The sequence below is a fragment of the Monodelphis domestica genome, chromosome 1 (genome assembly GCF_027887165.1).
Source record: "Monodelphis domestica isolate mMonDom1 chromosome 1, mMonDom1.pri, whole genome shotgun sequence".
In the NCBI taxonomy this organism is placed as follows: Eukaryota; Metazoa; Chordata; class Mammalia; order Didelphimorphia; family Didelphidae; genus Monodelphis; species Monodelphis domestica.
This window is the reverse complement of record NC_077227.1, coordinates 638,694,281-638,722,257: the sequence shown is the minus strand read 5'-3', so window position 1 is coordinate 638,722,257 and position 27,977 is coordinate 638,694,281. Positions and strand designations below refer to the sequence as shown.

At 35.9% G+C, this 27,977-nt stretch overlaps 1 protein-coding gene across 2 annotated transcripts in view; it reads right to left on the bottom strand.

Annotated features, from left to right (window-relative positions):
* Nucleotides 1–1,514: 1,514 nt before the first annotated feature.
* WDPCP (WD repeat containing planar cell polarity effector) overlaps nt 1,515–27,977 on the bottom strand; it is a 380,194-nt gene continuing 353,731 nt past the window's right edge. For both annotated transcript variants that reach the window (XM_007476757.3, XM_016428064.2), the window contains 3 exons: nt 19,196–19,296; nt 13,295–13,323; nt 1,515–5,363 (listed from right to left, as the gene is read on the bottom strand). In XM_007476757.3, coding sequence (XP_007476819.1) covers nt 5,313–5,363; nt 13,295–13,323; nt 19,196–19,296 — 181 coding nt within the window. In that variant the 3' untranslated portion in view covers nt 1,515–5,312. The remainder of the gene's footprint in view (nt 5,364–13,294; nt 13,324–19,195; nt 19,297–27,977) is intronic.

Sequence of the window (27,977 nt, the reverse complement as noted above, 5' to 3'; positions counted from 1 at the left end):
AAAATGGTTAATTTTCTTTTTTTGGAGAAACTACTATGAATTCTTTTTTCTAGCTGGCTTATTATTATTATTATTATTATTACTGCATTATGGTACATAATTTATGACATTTATTACTAATTTCTTCTCTTATAGATTTTTTGGGCCATTCTGGAATTTCTCATTGTTTTCATTTCCCTTGAAATTCCCTAAAATTCTATGTTTATTAGGTATTCATTCTTATTTATAAAGGGAGCTTTGAAATCTTTTGAAGGGTTCAGGGTTCATCTTTTATTTTAGTTTTAGGATGTTCACAGTTGATTTATTTCCTGGAAGTTTGTGTTTTTGATGAATTTTCTTCCTCTTAATATGTTTGGTGTTGTGGTTATTTTTTCTTCTTCAGACATTTCTCCACCATCCCCCATTTTATTATCTCCCTTTATCTGGTGGGTGCATCCCTCAAATTGAGCTGCAACTCTGCCTGGATCACCTCCCACAGAGTCTTTCTGGTCTTGGTCCCTAGGAGGTTTTTGTTGTTCTTGGGGTGGGGTGCCCTGCGGAACAGGCTCTGGGTTAGGTTTTAGCCTCCTATCCTTCAGACTTTGTGCAGTCATGTTGGCTGTCTTCCCCACTTCCTATCTTGACCCTTCTTTCTTTGAGTAGGTTTGATGAGCATTTGCCACTTTTACAAGTTTGGGGAAGGGTGTTCCAGACAGAATATCTGTAGCTTTGAGAGTTCCTTAACCAAGAGACCACCCCAAGAAGAAGGCAGCATCCCTTTCTTAGGTGACTTGGAAGAATTATTGTCTGTTTCTTGTTGCTGGGGAAGGGCTGGTTGCAGGGAAGGTTGGAGTGAGGACCAGACTGTGCTGCCCAGTGCCATTTGAGGTATATTGGCAAAGTCTCTGCACCAAGAGGGGATGCTAAGTTGAGTCTTGGCACAACCCACGGGTCAATTTGTGAGTCACTGTTAGGAGCATGGAGAATGGTGAGGGAGGAGTCCTGAGTGAATGTATAAAGAACTATTTTTCCCTGGCATTCATTTATAAGGAGTTTACCTTGCTGGGACTTTCTTTTTTTATCCTGTGAATTCAGTTATAATCACTCTCTATGTAGTACATAGTTCTTATTTTTAGGGGTTTTTGAGAATTAGTGGTGATTGCAAAAAGTGCCAATTCTGCCATCTTGTTGTCATATTATTCAAAAAGTCTGACTAGACTTATTAATTTCATAATGATAAATGAAACAAATTACAAAAATATTTAAAAGGTTAATTATTTAAATCTTAAAATATTTGTTTCATTTGCTGCTACTCAGTGAGTGAAAGGATTGCATATCATAGCCTAAATGATACCTAAAAATGAGGTTTTGAGGAATACATGATGTGTTGCATGTGATTCCCACAAGAAGAAGACTAAAGGAGATAGATCAGGTGACTGAAGTGACCAGGCAAGAGAATCTCTTCTCCCAATCCACTAGTCTGAGAAACTGGCATTCAGAAACTGTAATCCATGTAATACACAATGACAGGGTACTTTGTCTTGTTCAAATGAAAGTTTATTATTCAAAGTTCACAAATAAAATAGGCATAAATGCAAATAATAAAAATTTCAAATCATGTTATTATAGGACCGTAGCAATATACTTCTGAAGTTACTAAAGCTTAAAACTGCCCTAAGACTTTTGGGATACCTGGAATACTTTAATGGAGCAGCTTAATGCTTTGACCACCCAACTACACAGTTCTCTATTTACATTATAGTAAACTTCACAATTTGGAATTTGCTAATATAATTTGAAGTGAGAAGTTAAACTCAAATTTTATACATTGTATTTTATATAGAAGTTTTTAATCATGTTATTCTTCTAATATGTGAAAGAATTATAGACAAGGAATAATTATTTCTTAGCAGATGTCTTCTTTTCCATGGCAAACATTTTCATGAATTATGAGAAAGTACACTCAATATTTTTTTTGTGCATCCTTCTCTCTTGCACAATGATTTAATTATAGATTTTACCATAAAAATTAAGAGAAATGCCACAAAAATTCATTCACTGGAAATCTGTTTGACTTGTCAATAAAAGGTCCAGCAAATAAAGTCTTGTATCTAAGATGTATTCTTTTAGGATATAAAAAAGAAAAAGGTACAAAATATGGTAGTGATTCAGCTCTGTATTTATAAATAAGAGTGTGACCAGCACCATAATACTTATCAAATTCCTTTTCAATAGAGAGATCTATGAAAGCCATGAAAGCATTTTATTAAAAAATGTAAAATTTGGGGAAAACTGTCCTTCTAATGTACATTACTCGCATTATGTCCTGTACATTTTAACGGAAATCCTCTTAGTATGCAAAGTAAATAGATTATGATATACTGAAGGATTAGGGCTCCCTGTCTGGTGTCAGATTAATCCCTCATATAGACCATCACTTGATCTGACAGAAATATGGCTTCAGTTCAGCAAAAGGGCTCTATAAGCTAAGTAATACATTTCATTGTTTTGGGCAGAACAAATGGGATGTTTCTTGATTGATTGCTATATTGAAATTCCAAATGAAATACAAATCTATCTTTCACTAACACTTACTTTCCTCAGATTATCACAAGGATTCATGAAAAGGCATCCATAATGGACATAACCTAGATGGGGGTAAATATTGCTGTTAATATTGGTTTCATTTTACTTAATTAAATCAAATTTTGCAAATTAGCTGAAAGAGAAACATTTTTTTGTCTTTTGGTTAAAAACACGTGATTATGTGTATTAACCTTTCCCAAGTAAGGTCTGATAAACTAATTTTTAATATTTAGTACAGTGTTTTATATAACAGGAGTGATAACATTGTCAGAAAATCTCTCAATTGTGAATAAGTGACTGATTACAATATAGATACATAGTCTTTCATCAATAATATATTTGAAAGGAAATTCTTTAAATGTATCATTCTGTGAAAAATAATTCTCTGACAGATAGTTACAATGTTAGAATACTGATTTGATTTTCAATAAAAATTCTTTACCTACAAGATAAAAATTATATATATATATATATATATATATATACACACACACATACATATGTGTGTACGTGTTTCTAGTCTCTGCTCTCTAATAATAGTTGGAGAATAAGAAAATAAATGTTTTCTTTTCTTTGAATAATTCAGGACATAAGTACAGGATTGAAGCAGATTATCACCATTGCTGTTCATTTTACATTAGCAGTTAGAAGTGCAAGATTAAATCTGAATTTCCAATGGAATGATGTTAAAGAGGCTCCACATCTTTTTAAAAGGGGAAAAATAGTGGTTATTCAACTGAGATTATGCTTCTAGATTATAAAAATGGAGAGCATTCTTGGGGAAATACTCTTGCTTCTGAAAGTCAGCTTTTTTCATGAAGGTATTTGAAGTCGAGATCTAATCCATTGAGATGGCAATAGAATGATTTTTAGGCTCAAAGTAGAAAGTAATAAACTGCATCCAAATGAAGAGTTTCTAAAAATGAACACATGAAGAACAGTAGAGCATTTCTTTAGTGAAATGTGTTTGGAGTGAAACATTACACAGAAAAATATTGTGATACTGGGTAGTTTTGTTCTTTAAATGTTGAGACTTAAAGCAAAAATAGAGAAGGATGCATAAAAACATGTTTCTGGAAGTGACTGAAGACAGAAATGTATTATCTGGCACCTTACCAAGAAGAAAACTTTAGATCTAGTATTTCAGATATGTTCTCAATATTTCATTCTAGTAATTGGCATTCCAGTTGGAGCTAACTAGAATCAACACGAAAGCTATTCAGAACCTGAGCATTTTTAAGAGCAGTTGGAGAAGAGCCAGGAGCAGGTCATCTATAGTAAGACATTTTGAGGAGTTGAGAGTACCATTGCTGAAGGAGAAGCCACAGGCACATTTATACCAAGGGCAGATAGATGCCACTGAGTCTGCAGGACCCTGCATGTGGAACTCCTCTCACCTTCTTGATAAACTGGCCCCTTGGGCATCTCTCTGGGCTGTGGCTGAACAAGAACATCAATCAGGAGTTAACTCTTAGTCAATCAGGTCTGACTAATTGATGTCCTCATTCTTCCAACATGTTGTAAAACAAGGCATTCACTTTATAACCAAAATCTCAAAGTAAATAATTTATATCCTCACCACTGCCAATACTTGGTTCTTTGAAAATTTGGATCAATTTTTACCTATAGTACCAAGGGGTATGTGAGGCCATAGTCACCTAAGAAATGGATTTGTTATCTGATAAATTTTATTTATTTTTAATTTTTTTTAATTTTTAATTTAACTAATTTAGAATATTTTCCCATGGTTACATGATTAATGCTCTTTTCCTCCCCTAATCCCTTCCCCCTCCTGAAGCTGATGAGCAGTTCCACTGGGTTTTACATGTATCATTGTTCAAAATCTATTTCCATAGTATTAATTTTTTGCACTAGGGTGATCATTTAAAGTCAACATCCCCAATCATATCCCCATCAACCCATGTGATCAAGCAGTTGTTTTTCTTCTGTGTTTCTTTTCCCACAGTTCTTCCTCTGGATGTAGATAATGTTTTTTCTCACAAGTCTCTCAGAATTGTTCTGGATCATCGCACTGCTGCTAATAGAGAAGTCCATTACATTTGATTGTACCACAGTGTATCAGTCTCTGTGTACAATGTTCTCCTGGTTTTGCTCCTCTCACTCTGCATCAATTCCTGAAGGTCATTCCAGTTCACATGGAATTCCTTCAGTTCAGTATTCCTTTGAGCACAATAGTATTCCATCACCAACAGATACCACAATGTGTTCAGCCATTCCCCAATTGAAGGGCATCCCCTCATCTTCCCTGCCAAATTTTATGTAGATAATACAATATGGCACTGAATCACAGTTGATGAATAGCATAATATGTTTAGTTTGTTCATGGTTAAAATAAATCTGTTGTTTTATGATTCCTTTTTGACTAATAAATGTGAAGCTATATGCACCCATTTGCTCCATCCCATTCTTTGGGTGACTAGATCAGTATCCAGTACAGACAACTTACTAAACAATGGCCTTAGTGATTGCTTTAAGTATGTTACTATCTGTGGCCTTTCCTCTTTACGGTTCTTCTCACACAGTATCTGTGGCATTTAGAAACAGCAGGTCATCTAGAAGTAAAGTCATTTACTTGGGTAAGGGATGTCTAGAAGTGGTGGCTGATGATTGATATATGTGAGAAACCTACTGAAAATGGAAGTAGGTATACATGTTATGTATGTGTTAATTTGGGCACATTTAGGAATAAAATTATAGACATCAAATGAAAGATTCCTTTTTCTTTGTTACACCAAACCGAAGTGAACCATTCTCAGAGAACCATCATCTCCAATTTCCTGAAACAAAAAGAGAAAAAAAATCACACTCTGGCAGATGGAATAAACTGATGTTGATTTTATAGGAGCTAGCGAGCTTTGCATTTTAAAATATAGTAGAAAAATATTAAAAATTATTTGTACTATAAAGACCAATCTTGCTGGTAAATTTTAATTCACTGCCTTTCTTACTGTGAACTATCAGGATATTTTGTATCATCCATCATTTTTCATATTCTATATCATAGTAAATTTATTTGCATACATATTTTATCCCTGACTTTACGTTTCTCCACTAGTTAATTCATCAGCTCAGTGAGAGGAAGAATCAGATCTTGTTTGGCTTTCCCTATCCCATAGGGTCTAGCATAGCGACTTATAAACTGTAGCTATTTTATCAATGTCTATTGAGTTTAATTTAAATGATCAAAAGCAGAGAGGGAAGGTAGAAGACACTTATTAGATGAAGTACAAGAAAGTCAAAGTTAGAAAAAAGATGGAATTTAAGTTGAAATTTAAAAAATGCTGATACAGGGAAATTTGCCACAAAGAAAAGGGGAAAAATAACTACTAAAATAAAACATCATTGTTATAAATAACAAGAGTGCCTATGCTTAATTTTAGTGAATTAAAATAATTTTAAAATGAGAATTTTGTCATGCCCCTTGAAATATTAAGAGCTAGAATATGAGCTAAATATGATCTGGAAACACTGATGCAAAAGTGTTTTGACTAGGAATATTTGGGGCATTAGTCCCATATGGAGCTATAAAGATATACTTGTCATGATCATACAACAAACTTCTTTTTTCATTCACCTTTTTTTATTTTCCTATTTTGTGAAGGAGAGTCAGGTTCACTGTCTATATAGAAATAGAAGACATTATCAATTGTGACATTGAAGGAGACAGAAAGCCAGCTAAATTGGGAGTGAAGGTGTCCAGGTGTTCTTTGGGAAAGTAAACTACTTTGTTCCATTTTGTTCCAAAGTATTGTGTTGGAGCTTCAAGACAGCCAATAAGGAGTTAAAATGGTAAAGGTGAAAGGCAAGGCTTATTGCAACATGGCTTGGGCTACACAGTGGCATATATGGCATAGGAATTAGAAACCTTGATATTTCTCTTAAATTACAGTTTAATCTCAATTTAATTGAACTTTGTAAACTAGTCACCTCTAATTTGAGATATTTCCTATTATATTTGACTTCTTCTAAGTGATTTCCAGAAAGTCATTGCCTTTGAACTACATGCAAACAGCCACACCCCAAAGAAAATGTAGGCTTGGAAAGTAAGGGAAATGAATGTAGGTGCGTGTGTACGCTGCTTATACACAGAATAAAAAAAAAAAAAAACCCTGGAAAAACAAGTAACAAGAAGAATGAGTAATTTAATACTGCCTGGGGCCTCTGTGCGTGTGTGTGTATGTGTGTGTGTGTGCTGGCAAGTTCAGTGGGGTTTGGGTAGCTTTCGGTTTAATAAAAAAAAAAACACAAAAACCCCAACAACTCACAAAAAAACATTGTAGAGACTAACATTTCTCCTGGCCTGTGAACTATTAGATTAACGTGTATTCCACATGATCTGACAGTTGTCATGAAAAGATGCAGATTCTTTTATTAACATTATTATCCCTCTTAGAGAATTATCTTAGTCAAAATCACTTACTTTGCCCAAGATTGCTGAGAAGAATTGCTTTTGGGTGCCCAAGTTTCCACATCCTTTGATTTCATGATTTAGCCACTCTCTTGACCTTCTATCGCTTTTATTACTAATCACACACATTTTTCTCTGGACCTTATTTTTTGATGGAGATCCTCAAAATTTGTAGTCAGATGACAAGTCATCACCCCCACTGCCTTTTTTAGGACTTCTTTGAAACCATCTGAGTAAGATGAGGATTTATCCCATTTTTTAGACTCAAGAAGAAGGAGCTTCTACAACTTCTCACAATATCCCATTCCAGGATTTAAGCACCCTGGCTATTACTTTATTTCCGTCACAGGGATATTCCAAAGATCAATGAGATAATAGGAGCAGGAGTGTATAGACTGCCAGGGGTAGGTGGGACTTTAGAGATCCCCCCTTTATTTAAGGAGTTGAGGTCCAGAGAGGCTAGTTGAGTTGTGGAGCTAGGACTTGAAGACACATCTCTCCTGACTCCAGAAAGCTGACACTATCGTGTGGGTACGTATACATTTCTAAATGCTACTAGTACTACTAAATGGCTTTCTCAGAGATTACCCTCAAGATAAAAAACTCACCTTTAAAAGATGCTAGGAAAAAGGAGACACTTTGGAACGTAGAGGTATATGGGAGCCAGGATTAAGGAATTTGTGTCTACATATATTTGTTTTGGCCATCACTCACTTTATCTTTCTTGCCTACTTTGTTAGATAATTTTATTTAGAAAGTAGGAAGTTGTGGCTGTGAGGGAGATTGATCTTCATTTCATTAAGTGCTGAAAAGTGTGCTCACCTTTGAAGGAAAGAGGCTGCATGTTAATTCCTGTAGTAATTTACAGAAGCAACAAAAGGGTTTTCCCCAATCCCTCATCTGGTTTCTACATTCATCTTAGTACATTTTCTGAACCACACCCTGATCGTGTTACGTAATGTTGGGTGATACCAGGTCACCTTTCCTTGTGATTTTTTAAAAAAGTGTATACCAACTGTCGTAAGCAAATTCTACAGACAAGTCAAGGTCTGCTTTTAATTTGATTCTTAGAATGACTACTTAGGTAATGTTTAATAGCTAACATTTGTATACACTCCAGAGTTAAAAAGTACTCCGTATACATTGTCCAATTGGATTTTTGCAATGATTCTGTAAAATATGTGGCAGAAGTAGTAGGACCCTCATTTTATGGAGAGCCTCTCTAAGCCTTCTTGTTGTTCAGTCATCTTCCAGTCATGTCTGACTTTTCATGACCCCATTTGGGGTTTTCTTGGCAAAGATATTGGAATAGTTTGCCATTTCTTTCTCCAGCTCATTTTACAATTGAAGAAACTGAGGCAAACTGGTTTAAGTGACTTTCGTAGGGCCACATAGCTAAGAGGTATCTGAGGCCAGATTTGAACTCATGAAGATGAGTCTTCCTGACTCCAGATATGGCATGCTATCTATCCACTGTTCCACCTAGCTGCTTCAGTTTTGTGAGTCTTAGTTTTTAAAACAAATTTGCCTAAAGTGAAACAACAAATAAATTGGTGGAAGCGAGATCCATGTTTTTAGACTTTTAGTCTAACGCTCCTACTCTGAACAATTTTAGATGACAATTTCCTTTGTTATTTCAAATGATGATCTCAACATTGATCCATCAATCAGCATTTATTAAGTGCTGACTATGATCTGTCTGCTAGGTGCTGGGGATACAAAAAATGAATGAATTCCTTCTTTCAAGGAGTTTACATTCTAATGAACAGTATCATAAATTAAATTTCCTCTTTTTGTAGCTCTAGGAATATTTTCCATTAAAGTATAAATGTGGTGAAATAATTAGGAAATTTTAGAAATTATTTGCATTCACATAGTGCTTTATAGTTTTCATAATTTTTCTCATAACTGTGAAGTAATATAGGTATTCACGGAATTTCAGTGTTAGAAGGGACCTTGGTGGCCATCTAGTCTAACACACATTTGAAAAAAATCTTACACATAGTCATCCAGACTTCTAGTGAGATTCAGAAGCTCACTGCTACATAAGATGGCTCATCCCACTTTTGGTCAGCTCTGGTTCTTAGGAAGTTCTTCCTGACTTCAAGCCTTTTTGGTCTCTTGAGCCAATTGCTTCTGGTTCCCTACTCTTTAGTCAAGCAGATCAAGACTAGTCTTTCTTCCATATAATGACTTTTTAGGACAGCTCCCACTCCCCCTCTGACTCTCCTCTTTTTCCAGGCTTAATATCCTCAATTACTTCAGTCAATCCTTATTTGGCATGAAATGGAGTCCTTTTACCCATGAGGGAGGAATGGTGGAAGAACCTTGGAATCAAGAGTAAGAGGATGTGGGTCCAAATCCTACCTTTGATTAGACCATTGCCCACGTTTTCATTTTTAAAATGATGAGGTTGGACTAAATGGCTTGAGATTCCTTCTAGCTCTAGATCTATGATTTCTAACTATCCTGACTTTCTTGATTATCCTCCAGCAGAGGAGTCAGAATCAAGACCCAGATGCAAGACACCCAGGAAGCAGCCCAAACTAGACTTAAACATAATTGAGCAATGTTTAACAAATATTTGTGTATATAATGTTAATTTGTAGTTTTCTAAGTCAATATGCAGGTGCAGGCACTTGTTTGAGCTTTTACTGATGCTTCAGTTTATTGCCATTGTTCTTAAACTGTGACAACCAGCACTACATACCCTATTCTACATGTCTGATTTTCTCACTTTATTCCTAAAAGCTGTGACTCTCTTCATGCAGCCTTGGGTCACCACACATTTACCTTGTGGTCTGCTCAAACCATCTTCACAAAAACCTGGAGTTTTTTTTTGCTCAAGTCATGAAAAATGCAGACATCAAACAGCAGTTTTCTGGGGATCCACCAACGGTCTCTTTCCATTTTTAGATTAATGTTAATGGCTCCTTTAGGGAGCCAGTCATTCAATTGGTCCAAATCCACTTAACTGCACTACTGTGTGTACTCTTTTGTCTCATAAGATTTGTTCTAGACTTTGATTTAGTTCTAGACTGCCAAGATCTTGGATCCTTGCCAGCTTTAAAGTAAGCTTTAAGAAATGTGTTGGAATTCAACAAGGCTGAGGATGAATGAGGAGATCCTAAGCATGAAAAAGGCAATATGGTGGGATGGCCCAGAGCACAGAATTTTTTTGACTGGGTTGGGAGGAGGTTGGTTGAGGGGATTAGAGTTGTCAAGTTTGACTAGAGTATGGGGAATGGAGTGATATTATAGATAATGGCCATCAGTTGACTAATATCTTTACCAACTTTCTAAGAGGTATTATTGTTGTTTTGTTGGTAGTGGTAGTGATGGAGGAGTTAGATTTGTGATTGGTTAAATCTTTCCTGAAACTATAGTTTTAAAATAATTATACACTTAGCTGTTCTTATTGGGAGCTTTTAACACATTTAAAAAAAAAGCATTAAAAGTCAATAATCCTGGGGTAAAGAGTAAACTGACAACAATTTTCCAGTTTCAAGAAACATCATTTCCATGTGCTAAAAGCTGATGAAAATTCATACCCTCAAGCCTTTGACAGAATTGCTAACATACACAGAATTTGCTATTCTTTGGAATTTGGCTTGTTGTGAAAATTAGTGAGAGAACAACATAGAAGTAATTTATATGACAGGCTGATGCACTGTGGTGTGCCCAAACTGCCCTAGAGCTTGACCTTTGTACATGGCCCTAATAGACTTTTAAACCATCCTGAACATTTTTAAAAGAGTTGAATAGTAATGCTCTGTCCAGGCGTAAGGAGAAGAATAGGCTTAAATTAAGCAGTAGTTGAAAATAGTTTAAGATTAAAGCAAAATAAATTATCTTTATATACCTGTACTTTTGGAAATCATTCTAAATCATCCTTAACCTTTTTTAGAACCTAATAGTGATGCTCTGTCCAAGCCTGAGGGGAGGAATAAGCTTAAACTAAGCAGTGATTGAAAATAGTTTAAGATTAAGGCAAAATAAATTATCTTTACATATCTAGACTTCTCTAAATCATCCATATCTTTTTAACTAGGTGGCACAGTGGATAGAATGCTGGCCTTGAATATACAAAACATCTTCATGAGTTCCTATCTGGACTCAGATATTTACTAGCCTGTGTACCCCTGAGTAAGTAATTTAACTCTGCCTCAGTTTCCTCATCTGTAAAGTGAACTGGAGAAGGAATTGGCAAACCACCTTTGTCAAGAAAACTCTAATGGGGTCACATCAAGAATTTGATATGACGGAACAACAGTTTGCTTAGTTTATAGAAGTAAACTCATTTAGCAGCTGGGTGGCATCCTAAATAGAGGGCTTAACATAATCAAGAGGATCTGAATTCAATTCTGCCTCAGACATTTTAACTAGCTATGTGGCTCTACACAAGTCACTTAACTTTTCTGCCTCATTTTACTCATCTATAAAAAGGGGATAATAATAGCAACTATCTCACAGGTTATTGTGAAGCTCTAATGAGATTATATATTTTATATTATTATCTATTATATTATTATATGACATTATATATTACATGATATACTCTGTTGTGTAATGCTGTCATATGATATGTAATATCATATTATATATTCAATATATAATATAACATTTAATATATTATATCTATAAATCTTAAAGTACTATGTAAATTAATATCATTTTTATTCTTTTTTTTGAATTTTGAAAATTAGAATATAAGGAGTATTAGAGATAATCTGGTCCAACTTTCTTATTTTAAAGATGAAGCAACTAAGTCCTAGATAGGTTGGATAATCAGCCCAAAGTGATGTTGCTGCCAGGTAACAGCAAAGGGAGGCCTTGAATCCAGGTCTCCTAAGTCCAATTCCCATTTTTTTTGCTCCTTGTTTCAGTGGTTTTTATTTTTTATTGGAAAAAAATGTAGTTGAATATAAGAATGTCCATGACAGAAACAGAAGGAGAACCCCTGGACTCGGTGATCTCTGAGGTTTCTTTTAGCTCTAGTCTAATTTATGAAATTCAATAGGAATAAATGAGGCACTTGGGCTAAAAAAAAAGTCAATTTCCCAAGTTAATAAGGAAGGCCTGGATAGATAGCAGTTGCTTTAAAAAAGATCTGTGGATTTAAGTGAGATTCAACTCAAGATGTCAGCAACTTGATGTAGCAGCCCAAAGAGCTAATGCAATCTTCAGCTACGTCAACAGGGAAGGTGGTACTGTGCCCTGCTCTTGTTAGACCTCACCTGGAGTACTGTGTTCAGTCCTGGGCACCGGGGTATCAGAAAGACATTGATTGTTGTTCATCCATTGTTTTGAATGGGACCAATGACATCATGGGATGACGATGTCTTGATGTGAGTGAATTGGAATGAAGTGAGGCAGAGCTGTACAAAGCCATCAGCCTCATTCTCTCTATCAGAGTTATTGAATATAGTGGCAGGACAAAAGTCAGAATGGCTGGTGTTGGTCCAAAATGCAGTGGATGACCTTGGCATCTTTGAAGTCTGACCAAGTTCTTTGACAGCCATTGGAATAAACTGTTCTCATCTGTCCATTCAGCATGGGCTAGATGACTTCTTGTCAGGTATGTAAAAGTGAGAAATCCCTTTTCTGCATTGGCTGGTTTAGAGAGACACTCAGATCCCTTCAAACTCCAATTCTGCGATCTATATCCACATGAAATTTGTTTAAACATATCTTTTTGGTCTTCTAGAAATATGCCATACCATGTTGTCTCTAATTCTTCATTATGTCTTTTTAAATAAAAAATAACAGGCACATTTGTAGGTAGTTAGAAAAAAAGCATGTGTGTGAGTGAGAGAGAATGAATGAGAGAGAGAGAGGAGACGAGAAGAAGAAGGAGGAAGAGAGGGGGAAAAAAGGAGGAGGACAAGAAGAAAGTTTAAGAGATTAAATTAAAAAGAATTTTTTGTGATAAAATCCCTTAATTCTGGGATTAAACACTGGAACACAATTTAGATGATCTCAGAGATAGATCACCATTAATGGGTCACCATTAGGAGAGCAGTTATATATACATGTTCCTCAGATATTGCTATATGTTGTGGTTGATATCATGGAAAGAAATCAAACCAACCTCTTATATCGTCATTAGAGACAAAACAGGCTGGTGGTGGATGATCCAGGATGGGACTTATTATATTCTTCTGAGTACAAGTGCCCCTTTTTACAGTTTCTTGGACATAATAAGGCTTAAAAAATAGTGACCAGTGCTGAACACAAAACACATGCTCTTGGTTTTTGACATGACCCTTTAATATAAATATTAAATGAAAAATGTGTTACCTCTTCTGTGTAGTCTTCTCCCAGTTCTCCTTTAAAAAGAAAAAATTATTGAAATTTAATGTAATTCTGCAACATTGTAATGGAATGCATTAAAAAAGCTTTTAGGTTATTAGAATAAATTTCAGTTTCTTTATTGTAAAACATATTGATTCTCTAAAATAATTGCAGTCTGAATAAATTGAAATGCCAAACAGTGTTAGAGAAAGTTATATGGAAGACACGATATAACAGATGAAATTTTATCAACATATGATAACAAATTTGATGAATTTCTATCCCTTAGATTTTTGTGTGTGTTGTGGCTGACATCTGTCACTGGTCAGAACATCAGCAGATTATGCTTATCTTAAAGTTTCTGTTTCCAAGATAATGATATAGAATATAAAAAGAAAAATGGATCTTTAACCCAACCCTGTGGGGTGGGTGCTGTTATAATTTGAATTTTACAGATGAAGAAACTGAGGTTAAGAAAAGCTAACCAACTTATCCAAAGTCACAGTTAGTAAATGTCTAAGGCAAGATTTTAAACTGTCTTTGTGACTCCAAGTCTAGAACTCTATCCACTGCCACCCCCTAGCTGCACTATATTATGTCAATTAATAACTGGCAAATCTTAAAATCATACTGAACATTGGCACATTTCTCAATGTAGTGGCTTTTTGCCCAGCATCAATTTAAAAGGCTTTAAAAATAAATATCTTTATTAAGAGCTATTGGGAAATCACATCCATGTCTATGAAGCCTGTCAACTTGACCTATTTTGCTTATGTTAACTCTTGCTCCCCGACTAATTGTTAGAGTTTATTAAAGACATATTTTTTAATATTCTAAACCATTATCTTGGAAACAGAACTATCAAGTCAGGAAATCTTAATGTGACTCTCAAATCTGCATTAATTTATGGCACTATTTTGCTCTATTAAATCAAATGCTGTTTTATAGTTAATGTACAATAAGCACGGTGGGATTTTGTATCCTCTACCTATTTCACTAAATTGTATAATGGTAAAGATGTGGTTCTCTGTGGAATATCGTTTTGTGAAGCTTTGATTTTCCCTTCTAATTCCTTCAATGAGGATGTATATTATTTCCATAAAATTTCCTGTATATGGGAATGTAAGATGTATGAATGAGTTTTTATGAATATTGATATTTTCCCTTGGTTACTTGTGTGTGCATGTTTATGACAATACAAATATTTGAGGTTTTCCATGCCTTTATTTTCATCAATTAGTCAATCAGCAACATGCCCATGTCTTCTTGGTCCATAAAACAACTGTCACATCATCCATCATCAATTCCTGGTGATTATCCCATATTCCTCCCCTCTTTTGGGGCTAAATTCCTTGAGAAAGCCATCAAAAATAAATCCTTCATTTTCTTTTCATATTCTTAACTCTCTATAGTCTGGCTTCTGATCATATCATTAACTGGAACGTTTTCTAAAGTAACTCTCAATTGCCAAATTGAATGGCCTTTTCTCAGTCTTCATCCTTTTCCAACTTTCTGCAGTATTAGACACTGTCAATCATCCTCTTCTCCTTGATTCTCTCTTTACTCCAGGTTTCTGGGAACCTGCTCACTCGTGGTTCTCCTCTACCTGTCTGGTTGATTCTTCTCTGTCTCCTTTGCTGGATCTTCATCCATATCATGTCTACTAACCATCCCACATGGGTCTGTCCTGATTCCTCTTCTATGTTATTTCATGTGGTGATCTAATCCACTCCCAGGGTTTCAATGATTAAAATTGCTATATGGAAGACTCTTAGATCTGCTTTGCCCAGTCCTAACTTCTCTCCTAACCTCTAGTGCTATACCCCCAACTGTCCATTAGACAACTTAAACTAGGTGCCCTTTAGACATCTTAAACTAAACTGAACTCATCATTCCCCCCACCCCCCGCTCCCCTTTCTGGCCATCCCCAACTCTCCCTTCTTAACTTCTCTGTTATTGTTAAGGATATCACCATCATCCTAGTGACTCAGACTCCCAACCTAGGTGTTATCCTCATCTCCCCACTCTTTCACATACTTTCATCTAATCAGTTGTCAAGTCATCATGTGGTTTAAGCATTTATCCAAACTTAAAAACTTGAATTCTTTGATCTCTTCTTCTCCTTCCTTCCACTATTCTCTATTCCCCATCTAAGCTGCCAAGTCCTATGATTTTACTTCTGCAATATTTATCACATCCATCCTTGCCTTTCCTTTCTCATTTCCACCCCAGTATTCCAGAATCCCCCAGAAAGTCTCTGAGACTACCCTCCATTTATATTGCATGTAGCTTGTTTGTACATAGTTGTTTGCATGCCATCTCCCTCCTTCTCCCATTAGACTGTGAACCCCTTGAGAGCAGGGACTGGTCCCTCCCCCATTTCTCTGTATTCCTAGTGCTTAGAACAGTGCCTGTCATATAGTAGGTACTTAATAAATCTTAGTTGATTGGCTGAACCTGACAAAAATTCTGTGTCTTGTCTCTCCTGTTCACCTATGGGTGTAGTGCCCCAAAGTGGAAGGTCACTTTTTTTTCTATCTATTCATTTCAATAATTGTTTATTAAGTTTATATACTGTACAATTACTGAACTGTGTGCTAGGGGAGATACAATGACTAAGACGACACCATCTCATCCCTTAAGGAGATTATAAACTAAGAGAGGAGATAAGCCACACATGCAAATAACTATAACATAAAATAGATAATGTGCATGGCTAGAGGTAACATCGTGGGTAGAAAGTCAGGAAGACCTGAGTCCAAACCTGGCCTCAGGTACTTGTTTACTGCCTGTGTAACCCTTGGCAAGTCATTTAAGCTCTGTTTCAGTTTCCTTATCCATAAAATGTAGATTAATGCACAGTTACATCTCAGAGTTATTGTTGTATCAAATGAGACGATAATTGCAAATTGCAAAATTAGCACAGGGCTTGGCATATAGTAAGTGCTATATACATGTTAACTATTATTATGATATCCATTAAGGTCCCATGACTCATTAAAACATTTTTTTTGACCATAGCAAATCATCAAACAATGGAAGGACTGTGACCAGAATTAAGGATTTACCACAGTGCTGAAATAAGGTCTCTTTTGAAACACCAGAGTATAATAAAGGTATCCATTTGGAAGGATTACAAAATGACTCTCATTTTTATTATCAGTCCCAACTTCTCTCTTTAGCTCTTGACTCACATTAATTTCTGCCCACTAAATTTCTGAATTATTCTGAATCTGAATTATATTGTATTGTAATTGTATTTGTAATGTATTATATGTAATGTAATTGTAATTGTAATGTATTATACATTCAACGTGTCCAAAATTGAATAACAAACTTTCATTCAAAGCTTGCTCTCTTCCGTTCTTTCCTTTTTTATGCCATTACTCAAATTTGAAAATTTGAATTCTTTGATTTCTTTTCCTTCCTTCCATTTTTCCCTACCTCACCCATCTAATCAGTTTCCAAGTCTTATTGAATTTGATATTTGATATCGATCACATCTATCCTTGCCTTTCCATTTCCAATTCCACTATAGTATCCCAGGACCTCCTTACATTTCACCTGGTCTAGTGCTATGGCTCCAGGACTAATCTCCTAATTCCTAGTTTCTTTCTGGTGGAATCCAGACTGTAATGCTGAGCAAAATGACCTCTAAGGTTTCTTCTAGTTCTAAATCTATGATGAAGTATTAGCTCTAGCATATAGTCATTTAGCCCAATATGTAAACATGATCCTTTTACAGTTTGGAACAATCAGAACTCTTCTTTCTACATGATCCCTTTGATGTCAAATCTTCAGTGGCTTCCTAGTCCCTAGCAAACCCAAGTTCAATCTCTTTAGTTTTTTTATTCAAGGTCCTCAGCATTCTAACCCCAACCTACCTTTTCAGCTTTATCTTTTACTATTTCCACATTCAAGCTAAATTGGAATTCCTTATAGTACTCCCCTCCCCAAGACAGTCTGTTATCCTTAGCATTTTGGGCTTTCCTCATGCGATTCCTACCATTTTGAATGTTCCCCTCACTCCAAATACTGATTGCTGAAATCCTGTCCACACTTCATGGCCAAATTTAGCTTTGTTGCTTCCTCCTCTATGATGCTTTCTGATTCCTCTAGTCGATTTCCTTCTCAGTTTAACATTTAAAAAAATATTTGTTTGATATATTAAAATACCCAATTAATTCTCTTCCTTTCTCCCCTCCATTTTTGAGAAGGCATCATTTGACAAAAAGATCATGTATTTATAAAGCTATGTTTTGCTAGAAAGTAAGCCATAGTTCCTCTTAGCTCTTGGAGCTTTTTGTTAGCTTTGCGGTACTTATATATTGTCTTGATTTTTAGTTATACAAATATTCATTTGCTCCTCTTATCTATTATAAACCTCCTTGAGGATATCACCTTCATATTGTCTACAACATCTAGTACAGTTCCCTTTATATGGGAGACATTCAAATACTTATTGATTAAATAACTATGTATTCTTTAAAAAAAAATAAAACCCTCACCTTCCATCTTGGAATCAATACTGTGTATTGGTTCCAAGGCAGAAGAGTGTTAAGGGCTAGGCAATGGGGGTCAAGTGACTTGCCCAGGGTCACACAGCTGGGAAGTGTCTGAGGTCGAATTTGAACCCAGGACCTCCCTTCTCTAGGCTTGGCTCTCAATCCACTGAGCTACCCAGTTGCCCCCTATTCTTTTTTTTCTAGTAAAGTTAGTTTCGTTGTATCACAGTCCTTTCTGCCTCTATGCCATAGTTCTCCTTGTCTGAAATGTTCTTTCCTTTCTCTTCAAACCTAGCTCATTCTCCATCATCTTGATGAAACCTACCCTATTCCACTACTCAATCTCCCTCTTACCACATAATTATAGATGCTATACAATTAGCATTTAATTGTAGATTATTATATTTATTTTCATATGTACTTTTTGGGGCTATTTTCTCTAACTAGATTATAAATTCCTTGAGAATACAAACAATGACTATTTATACTTACCTGTATGCCTCATAATGCTTGCCAATGCCTAGAATATAATAAGAGTGCTTTCTCTCTCTCCTTTTCTCTCTCTCTCTCTCTCTCTCTCTCTCTCTCTCTCTCTCTCTGTCTCTCTCTCTCTCTCTCTTTCCTCTCTCCTTCTCTCTCCTCTCTCTCTCTTTCCCTCTCTCTCTCTCTCTCTCTCTCTCTGTCTCTCTCTGTCTCTCTCTCTGTCTCTCTCTGTCTCTCTCTCTCTGTCTCTCTCTCTCTCTGTCTCTCTCTCTCTGTCTCTGTCTCTCTCTCTCTCTTTCCTCTCTCCTCTCTCTCTCTTTCCCTCTCTCTCTCTCTCTCTCTCTCTCTCTCTCTCTCTCTCTCTCTCTTTCCTCTCTCCTCTCTCTCTCTTTCCCTCTCTCTGTCTCTCTCTCTCTGTCTCTCTCTCTGTCTCTCTCTCTCTGTCTCTCTCTCTGTCTCTCTCTCTCTCTCTGTCTCTTTCTCTCTCTCTCTGTCTCTCTCTCTCTGTCTCTCTCTCTGTCTCTCTCTCTCTCTGTCTCTCTCTCTCTCTCTGTCTCTCTCTCTCTGTCTCTCTCTGTCTCTCCCTCTCTGTCTCTCCCTCTCTGTCTCTGTCTCTGTCTCTGTCTCTCTCTCTCTCTCTCTCTCTCTCTCTCTCTCTCTCTCTCTCTCTCTCTCTCTCTCTCTCTCTCTCTCTCTTCCCTCTCTCTCTCCATATATATAATATATTTTTTGTGTGTGTGTGTATATGTTGATCTGATAGCTACTATATTCAAGCACTTCACATTGCACAAATCAATAATGGTCTCATATATCAGTGGAAACAATTCAGTTTACTTTTCCTTCTTTAAAAGAAAAGTTTCTTCGTGAGGTATATTTTCCTTTAAAGGATATATTTGACTCTTACACTGATTATCCTTACCTTCTGAATTCCAGGCTGACGTCTTTTCCATCGAGGGTGAGGTATAGATGTCCTTCTCAAGTTTACTCTCCTTATTAGGTGCTGGTCTGTTGTATTTAGGTCTTGTGGAAGGAGAAAAACAGAGATGGAGACATTATGGAGAGCAAATATTTTAAAACTCTCTTCAAGTATGGAGTAAGACAATAATACTTTTTAAATGATTGTTGTAATTTTCATGTAATGTCTTCTTTTTTTCATGAAAGATATTTCCATTATAATTACTTACACTTGATGATTTTTTTCAGTCAAAACTAGTATGAAATCCTTATCCTTTATTTCCTTAAGACTTTTATTTAACTGAGCATTCTGAATACCAACTAGATTTAATTTACATAAAGGGAATATTTTGTATAGAATTGGTTGTTGGGAACAGTCCTCATTCAGATAGAAAAGGAGCAAGGAAACAATGTGAATATCAGTATTTTCCACAGTTAAGATGGACAATACAATTATATGTTTTCTCCTTATTCTTTCACTTAAATTTTCACAGACCATAGTTGAAGAGTTTGCACTTGAAGCATTTTTAAAATTTATTACTCTGAAATCTCTTCTCTCTTTTAGATCAATGGTTATGCATGATTATTAGAAAAGAATTATTATCAAGTGTCTGAAACAGTATATATAGAAATATTTGTATATTCTTTTTAGGTTAGAAGTTTACCTTTACTTTCCTAATCTTTCTCTCTTATGTAAGAGATTATGTCATTCCTATCTTTAATAAACATTTAGTGTGTCTAGTATATGTAAAAACACTGTGCTAGGAATTGATGGAAAATATAAAAGAGAAAGAAAACATAACTCTTGCCCTCATAAGAGCATCCAGTCTAAATCTAGTAAAGTAGATAAATAATGTACACAAATAACTCTAATATAAGAAAGAAAGCAATAAGTATGTAAAAAAGGTACAAAGAAACTTCTGAGAGTTCTAAAGGGAAAGGCATTCTGGGTAAGGGCAATCAGGGAAGGCTACACAGCAGGGGTGGCATTTGGATATGGAAGGATGGACAGGAACATTTAAGTAAGCTGAAATGAGATGGGAGAGATCAAAGTCAGTGGGAATACTTGAACAAGGGCAGGAGATCCTACTTGTTGATTTACTGGTACAATGGTAAAATTGTAGTCAGGTAGAATAATATGAAGAGGTACAGTAGGCTTGAAAGAAATTTGGAGCCAGATTTTGCCTCAAAATTGCCTTGAATGTCAAGCTAAAGCAGTGGGGTTTATGAATTTGATTTCTAAATATTTTGACAACTAAACATCAATATAACTGGTTTTCTTTGTAATTATGTTTATTTTATGCATTTAAAAATAGTATTTTGCGACGGGGTTAATAGATTTCATCAGATTACCAAAGGGATCCATGACAAAAGTTAAGAATCTCTTGGTTAAGATGCTTGAATTTTCAATGAAGTTTTTTGGTGGGGCACTCAGGGTTTTTGATGATTAGATCTGGGTGTTGGGAAGATGAATCTGGAAGAAGGATGAATTGCAGAGAAACCATAAAGCCAGGAAGCTATTGATCCAAGTGTTAGTGTAGTAGAAACCAAGGACTAGTGTAGATGATATTGGCAATGGGATGGCAATGGCAGGGATAGGTGTAAGAAACAGTACTGAATTAACTTTTCAGAGAGCTTTTTATGGACTTAAATTTTGCGTTATTAAAACAGAACAATGATTTAAATATCCTACTACTTAAATGGTTGAAGTTTCATGGTATCTTTGTGTTTTGAGCTACATTTATTGAATACTTACATTAATTTTCAATACACTTAACTCTAGCAGGAAAAAGGTCTTTGCAAATAGAAAGTGGTACATTTATATGTTGTAATATAGTGATTTGAAATCAATGGATAATGATTTTGGCTTATTTTTTGATCTCATAATAAGTAAGTTTTGCAAATGTAAAATAACATTCCAAATAATAACTGTCTCTGAGAATGTAAAGAAGCTAGAAGGATATCTGAATTTTCCTGGATACTTTGCTTTCTCCTCCCAGCAGAGTGAAGGTTATTTGGGCAGCTGAGAATCCATAAAATAACATTTTTTTTTCTCATCCGCTTTCCTTGAGCCATATTAAAGCCACAATAAATGCAAGTACTCCACTGCTTTAAGCTTTATTGGCTCAGTAAAAGAAACCAAGAAACTTCATTGGAGACCAGATTAGGCTGAAGAGAGAGATTCTTATTTGCTCTTTAGCCCCATTATCTGTCCAGTAGTATCTTGATCAGCTTTCTCACACGTAGCTACGGATTCAGTGGAGAACTGTAAACTGCTTTTTTGGCAGCCAAATTGCCCAAACCCTTCTATTTTCCTGTTCTAAAAGAGCTTACTTTGTCCATCATCTTTGAATGTGTCTTTAAAATCGGCCAATGCTGGGAGGATTTTAGACATATCCAAGGTTTACAAAAAAGATGTTGCTGCTTAGCTTATAGTTTTATAGTCAACAAACATAAAAAGCCCAGTGGGGATAAAAGGAACTTAACCAGTTCTATCTAATACCTACAAATCTACCTAAGAGCTCAATGAACTGGAAGTACTCAATGTAATTCTACGGTTATTTCAGTTTAAGATGTAGAAAAGGGCTTTCTGCACATATGCCACACATTCTCTTCTTATGCCAAGTTACCACAAATTAAAAGACTGAGATGTGTAAACAAGGTCAGCCTGGGCTGGGCCAACTTGGAATGGAATAATTGTCAGCTTTTTCTGTCAGCAGTGACAGTTTGTTTTGAGTCAACATTAATGAACTATAGGTTATAACATATTTTTAAAAGATCAATTGCCAGGCGCTTTGTTTACAAAGTTTCCCTGTTTTGCAAGGGCTGAAAATTTCCACCTGTGAGGTTCTTGAGTACACGGAGAGTCTAATTAGTATTTCTTTTTGCTATCAACAATGGTGGAATGCAATTTTAGAAGCATCTTTTCCAGTTTGAAGGTAAATATTTAGATAAGAATCAAATACAAAATCAAAATTGTTTTAAACCAATGTAAATAAGTATGTTACTATTTCATTTGATGCTGAATTTGGCCTTCCTAAGCATTAGGACACAAACCAATAGGACACTTATTCTAGGACACGTGGTTGCAAATATGGTGGTGTGATTCACCAAGTTCAAAAGCCTGGGAGTTAATAGATTTGGGCTGCATTCTTGGCTCTACCACATACTGGCTTGCTGATGCCAGCCAAATTGTTGAGTTTTTCCTTTGTCTATAAGAGGTTTGGACTCGATGTTCTCTAAGATTTCCTTCTGTTAACAATTCATGAATTCTTACAGAAATCTCAAGGATCATTTGGTCCAATTCCCTCATTCTAGAGATGAGAAAATAAATGTGTTATTTTTGCATAGAAATTGGAGAGCATGCATGATAGAAAAACATGAACTTGTTCCATGTCAAGGACAGATGGACTGCCTGAGTGTTCCACTGTTATCCTCAAAATGCCAGGTGGAATTGAGGGAGGCTTCCAGCATTTTGGATGGATTCCATGTAGCTTACTTATGGAGAGATGGACCAGAATCACATAGGATAGATAGGAAGGTATGAATGGGTTGCAACCTGTATCACTGGAGGGTACACCCAAATTAATAAGAGTATTGATTCATTTGAGCATCTGAGGGAACACTTAAATCACTGAGAACATAGATCAGTTTGAGCAAGGTATTATTCCTCACTTTTTTATACTCTTCATTTCTTACCCTGCGATTTTGTTCCCCCTCTAATCCTGCTTCTTTGTATAGGTTTTTCTCTGACCTACTTGTTTTATTTTCAAGAGAAAATGAAATAAGATAAAAACATTTTTATTTTTTCCTTTTTAACAAAGTAAATTTAAATATGGTTTTGAATTAATATTAGCTTCAGGGCTAATTTACCTAAAAGGTTTGATTTTTAATAATCAGTTGTTCAAATTGATCACGTGGGTCGATGGGGATATGATTGGGGCTGCAGACTCTAAACAATCACCCTAGTGCAAATATCAATAATATGGAACTAGGTCTTGATCAATGACACACATAAAACCCAGTGGAATTGTGCGTTGGCTACAGGAGGGGATTAGGGGAAGGGGAGTAAAAGAATATGAATCATGTAACCATGTATTCTAAATTAATTAATTAAATAAAATTTCCAAATTAAAAAAAAATCAGTTGCTCAAAAATTTAGCCTTTGCTTCAGCCCAGAATGCTCAGATTTTTTAGTACCTATGGTATAATTTCAACATCCTTACAGACTTGTTCCACCTGGTTCTGTAAAATCACTACTATTTTAATGGAATAGTGTTATCAATGAGAGATTCATTCTTGGGCAGCCAAAATTCAGACTTTAGAAACTTAAGATCAGTCTTTGTAGAGCTCTGAAAATACAGTGAAGTGGCATGGTGTACATGTCTGGTCTAGTTTGAGTTGATACAGGAAAGACCTGAGGCATGGAGGCCTGGCACACTCCTGGCACTTGTGGCTGGTGGGCAGTTCCACTCAGTGCAGGAGAAAGGTCAAAGTCCTGATGAGCAAATTGAAATTGACCAGCAGGGGGCACCTGGCTTTTGGAGGAGAAAAGTGAATTGAACCTTCCTGAGCCATTGGAAAAAATATTCACAGAGAATGAATAAGGCAAGGGAAGCATCCAGTGACAGCCATCCTGAAAGAATCCCATAGCCTCTTATTGAAGGTCTAGCTAGAATGATACCTCTCCAATTAATTGGGACATTATCATCAATTATGCACACCTTGGGGTGGGAGGGTGGGGTGGTAGTAGTGACAATCCTCAGAGAAAAAGAACATTGGAAAAGTGGTAAGTTTTGGTACAGATCATTGATTAAAGCTGCACACTCAGAGTTCAGGAACCAAATTGGATATTGGACAGTTAGTTTGAACTTGTAAGAGTTCACCTGGGACTAAGGGGGAAAAGATGCAATGAACTTCATTTAGAACTGAACTATAAGGACCACAGACTCTCTAGATCAGGGTTCTTAATATTTTTTATGCTATAGACCCCTTTGGTGCCAGTCTGGTAACTCCTATGGATACTTTCTAGGAATAATGTTTTTAAATATATAAAACAAAATAGACTATGTTACCAAGGAAATGAGTTATATTGAAATCTAGTTCTTTTTTTTTTTTTTAAGTTCATGGACCCCAGGTTAAGAATCTCTGACATAGAATTTGGCATTGGGATTGAATTTAGATGGGTCTTGACAAATTGGCTAAATTACCTTAAAAATTTAGGTTTGAGTTTTCTCTTGTAAAATGAGAGAGTTGGATAAAATGATTTCTAAAGTCTACTGGTGTTGGAGTCAGGAATTTTGTTCAAGTCCTGCCTCTGACATTTGCTGGGTTTGGGTCTGGATTTAGGGAGACCTGAGCTTAAATCTAGCCTCAGATGCTTCCTGGCTGGGTGATCCTGCCTTAATTTCCTCAACTGTAAAATGAGACCAAAATAACAACTGCTTTGAAGTGTTTTTGTGAGGATCAAATAAGATACTTGTAAAGCTCTTAGCATAGTACTTGGCACATAGTAAATACAATATAAATGTTAGCTATTATTATTATTATTATTATTATATGTACCTTGGAATCTTAAAAGTTGTTTTTGTTTTTGTTGTTTAGTCATTTTTCATTCAAACCTATTTGGGGTTTTCTTGGCAAAGATACTGGAATGGTTTGCCTTTACGATAAGGAAACTGAGATGAACAAGGTTAAGTGACTTGCCATGGGGAACATAGCTAGAGAGTGACTGAGGCCAGGTTTGAACTCATAAAGATGAGTCTTCCTGACTCTAGATTCAGATCTATTCACTGCACCACCCAGCTGCCATTATTTTAATTTAATCAGAAATGATAGAATAATAGGATTATATATATGTGTGTGTGTGTGTATATATAGTGCTTTCAGGGCTTTATTTTTGTTTTATTTGGACCTCCTTTCCCTCTGCTGGCAAACAAAGCAAGTGTTTTGCAATAGTAAAATTAAGTCCTTATGAGAAAATCCATTTGGTCAAGTTTGTACAATTAGTGATGAGAGAGAATCGGGATCTGAAATTCATTTTCCTAACACCTTGGCTCATTGGTTTTGTGTGGTAGAGTGGAGAGATCATATTGTTGAAGTGAGAAATTGAGAATGATTTTGTAGCAAGAGTTTGGATCAACTGAGTGATGACCTGTCAGTCAAACGAGAGGGTTCTTTTTGGAATGTTACCAGAAAAGGCAATTGGAAGCCAGACTGAACCTTTTTGCCTTGAAAGAATGAAGATTTCCTCTCTCTGAATTGGGAAGACTGAAGAAAGAAGGACAAACGTCCAGATATCTCTCTCTGACTTGCTCTGTTGATGATAGTGATTGAACTTCCAGACCTATCAGCTATTTCTCTCAGTTGAACTATATTTCACCATCCTCCAATCTAAGAATCATTGTAGTATTAGGGAAATCCCCAACCTCCATTCCTTATCCCTTCCTGTTTTCCCAAATAAGCCCCTTACTTAAGATAAAGAAGAGAAAGAGTATTTCATTTGGCACATCACAAACTCACCCTGAGTTGACTTAGAAGAAGAAAGAAGAAGAAGGAGGAAGGGGAAGGGGAGGCTGAAGGGAAGAAGAGGGAGGAAGGGAGGTATAGGGGGGGAAACAGAAGAAAGAAGATAACTGCTTGATCTTTAGTTATCAATTACCAATCAGTATAGTCCCTTGTTATTATTTATTACACACCTGGCTTAGAAAGAAGATCTTCTCTGGCCCCCAAGAGTTCTGGTCCTGATATGTTTGCTGTGTGATGTGGCAGGCCATATAACTTCTTGAGCCTTAATTTCTCCAGTGTTAAAAGAAAGACAATGCTTGGATTGCCTACTGCATGGGATAGTTGTTCTAGATCAAGTAAGCCATGTGTTACCCTTCGCTATTAGAGCTTAACTTCTCTGGGGTAGGCATTATGCCCTTTTTCATCTTTGTATTTCTAATACAAAAATACCTTGCCTATAAGTAAGCAATTAATATTTGCTAAATAGAAAGGGGAAAGAGCCTTGACTTGGTTTAGTCCTGGTTCTATCACTGGGTAGATTTATGATCTCAGGTAGCTGTCCTAATAATAACAGTCCATTATTCATAGCTCTTTCTAATTGGTAAAACATTTTAAATATTTTTTATTATATGATAATTCTGGGGGTGGGGTAGGTAATGGGAATGTTCTTATTCCTATTTTGTAGATGAGCAAACTGAGGCCAGGAGAGGTTATATCAGTCACACAGACAATGAATAGTAAAACTTGATCTTGAATTCATCTCTAATACCTGGCATCTTGTTGCCATCACTGTTTAGTAATACAACAATACAACAATCACTGTTTAGTAAAACAATAATACAAAAATAGTAATACAGTAATACAATATTATTTAGTAAAACAATAATTAGTTTGACTCCTTGTGACTTTGTGGACCCTAACATGCCAATGCTGTCCATAGGGTTTTGTTTTTGTTTTTGGCAAAGATATATGAAGTGGTCTGCTATTTCCTTGGTCAGCTAGGAGGAACAGTCAATAGAGCTGGGTCTGAAATTAGGAAGACTCATCTTTGTTGAGTCCAAATCTGGACCAGGATTACTTACTAGCCATATATCCCTGAGCAAGTCACTTAACTCTATTTGTCTCACTTTCCTCATTTGTAAAATGAGCTGGAGAAGGAGATGGTAAACCATTCTAGTATTTTGCTAGAAAACTCTAAACAGGGTCAGGAAGTGTCAGACACAACTGAGATGACTGAATAACAAGCAACAATCTCTAGTGGAGTAAGGCACACAAAAGTAATGTGACTTCGATCAAATGTAAGGGACTTCTCTTACTAGCAGCATTATTCAATGATTCAGGATAATTCTGAGGAACTTATGAGAAAGAATGTTACCCACATCCAGAGAAAGAAATGTGGGAGTAGAAACACAGAAGAAAAATATGATTGATCACATGGTTTGATTGGGGATTTTGACTTTAAATGATCATTCTACTGCAAATATTAAAAATATAAAAATAGGTTTTGAACAATGATACATGTATGATCCAGTGGAATTGCTTGTCACCTCAGGGAGGGGGAGGGAAAATGAATGGAAAACTATTCAAAATTAATTAATTAAAAAAGTAAAGTAATTTGCCCAAGGTCATAGCCAGTAAGTGACTGAGACTAGATTTGAACTCTGATCTTCCTTATTCCAGGCATAGTGCTTTATCCACCGAGCCACCTAGCTGCCTCACTTGGCATATAGTAGGTACTTAATAAATGTTTATTTCTTGATTGATCTTTTTTTTTAAAATTCTGTTTGATCTACTGATTCCACATCTAGTGTTCTTTTTCATTAAATAAGATCTAGACCACTTAAAACTGTCTGAGGCTCTTTCTTTATTTGTAAATACTTATAGCATTTCAAAATTAGAACAGTTAATAATAACTTAAATCAAAACAGTGCTTTGCATAAAAGAATTTCACTTAATCTTCACAACAACCCTATGAGGCAAGCATGGCACTTCTATGACCCATTTTTGGATAAGGAAATTGAATCTCTGAGAAGCTAAGTGATTTGTCCATAATGCTAAGGCTACTAAGTATTAGGGACAGAATTAGGACCCAGATTTTTTGTGATTCTAGGTCCAAGGCAGGTGATCTGTGCCAAATACTTATTAAAAGTTTGTCTTCTGTAAGGCATTGGTAAAGAGATAATAATAATGATACTTATATTACCCATGTCCTAGGGTAGCTGTGATTATGAAATGAGATC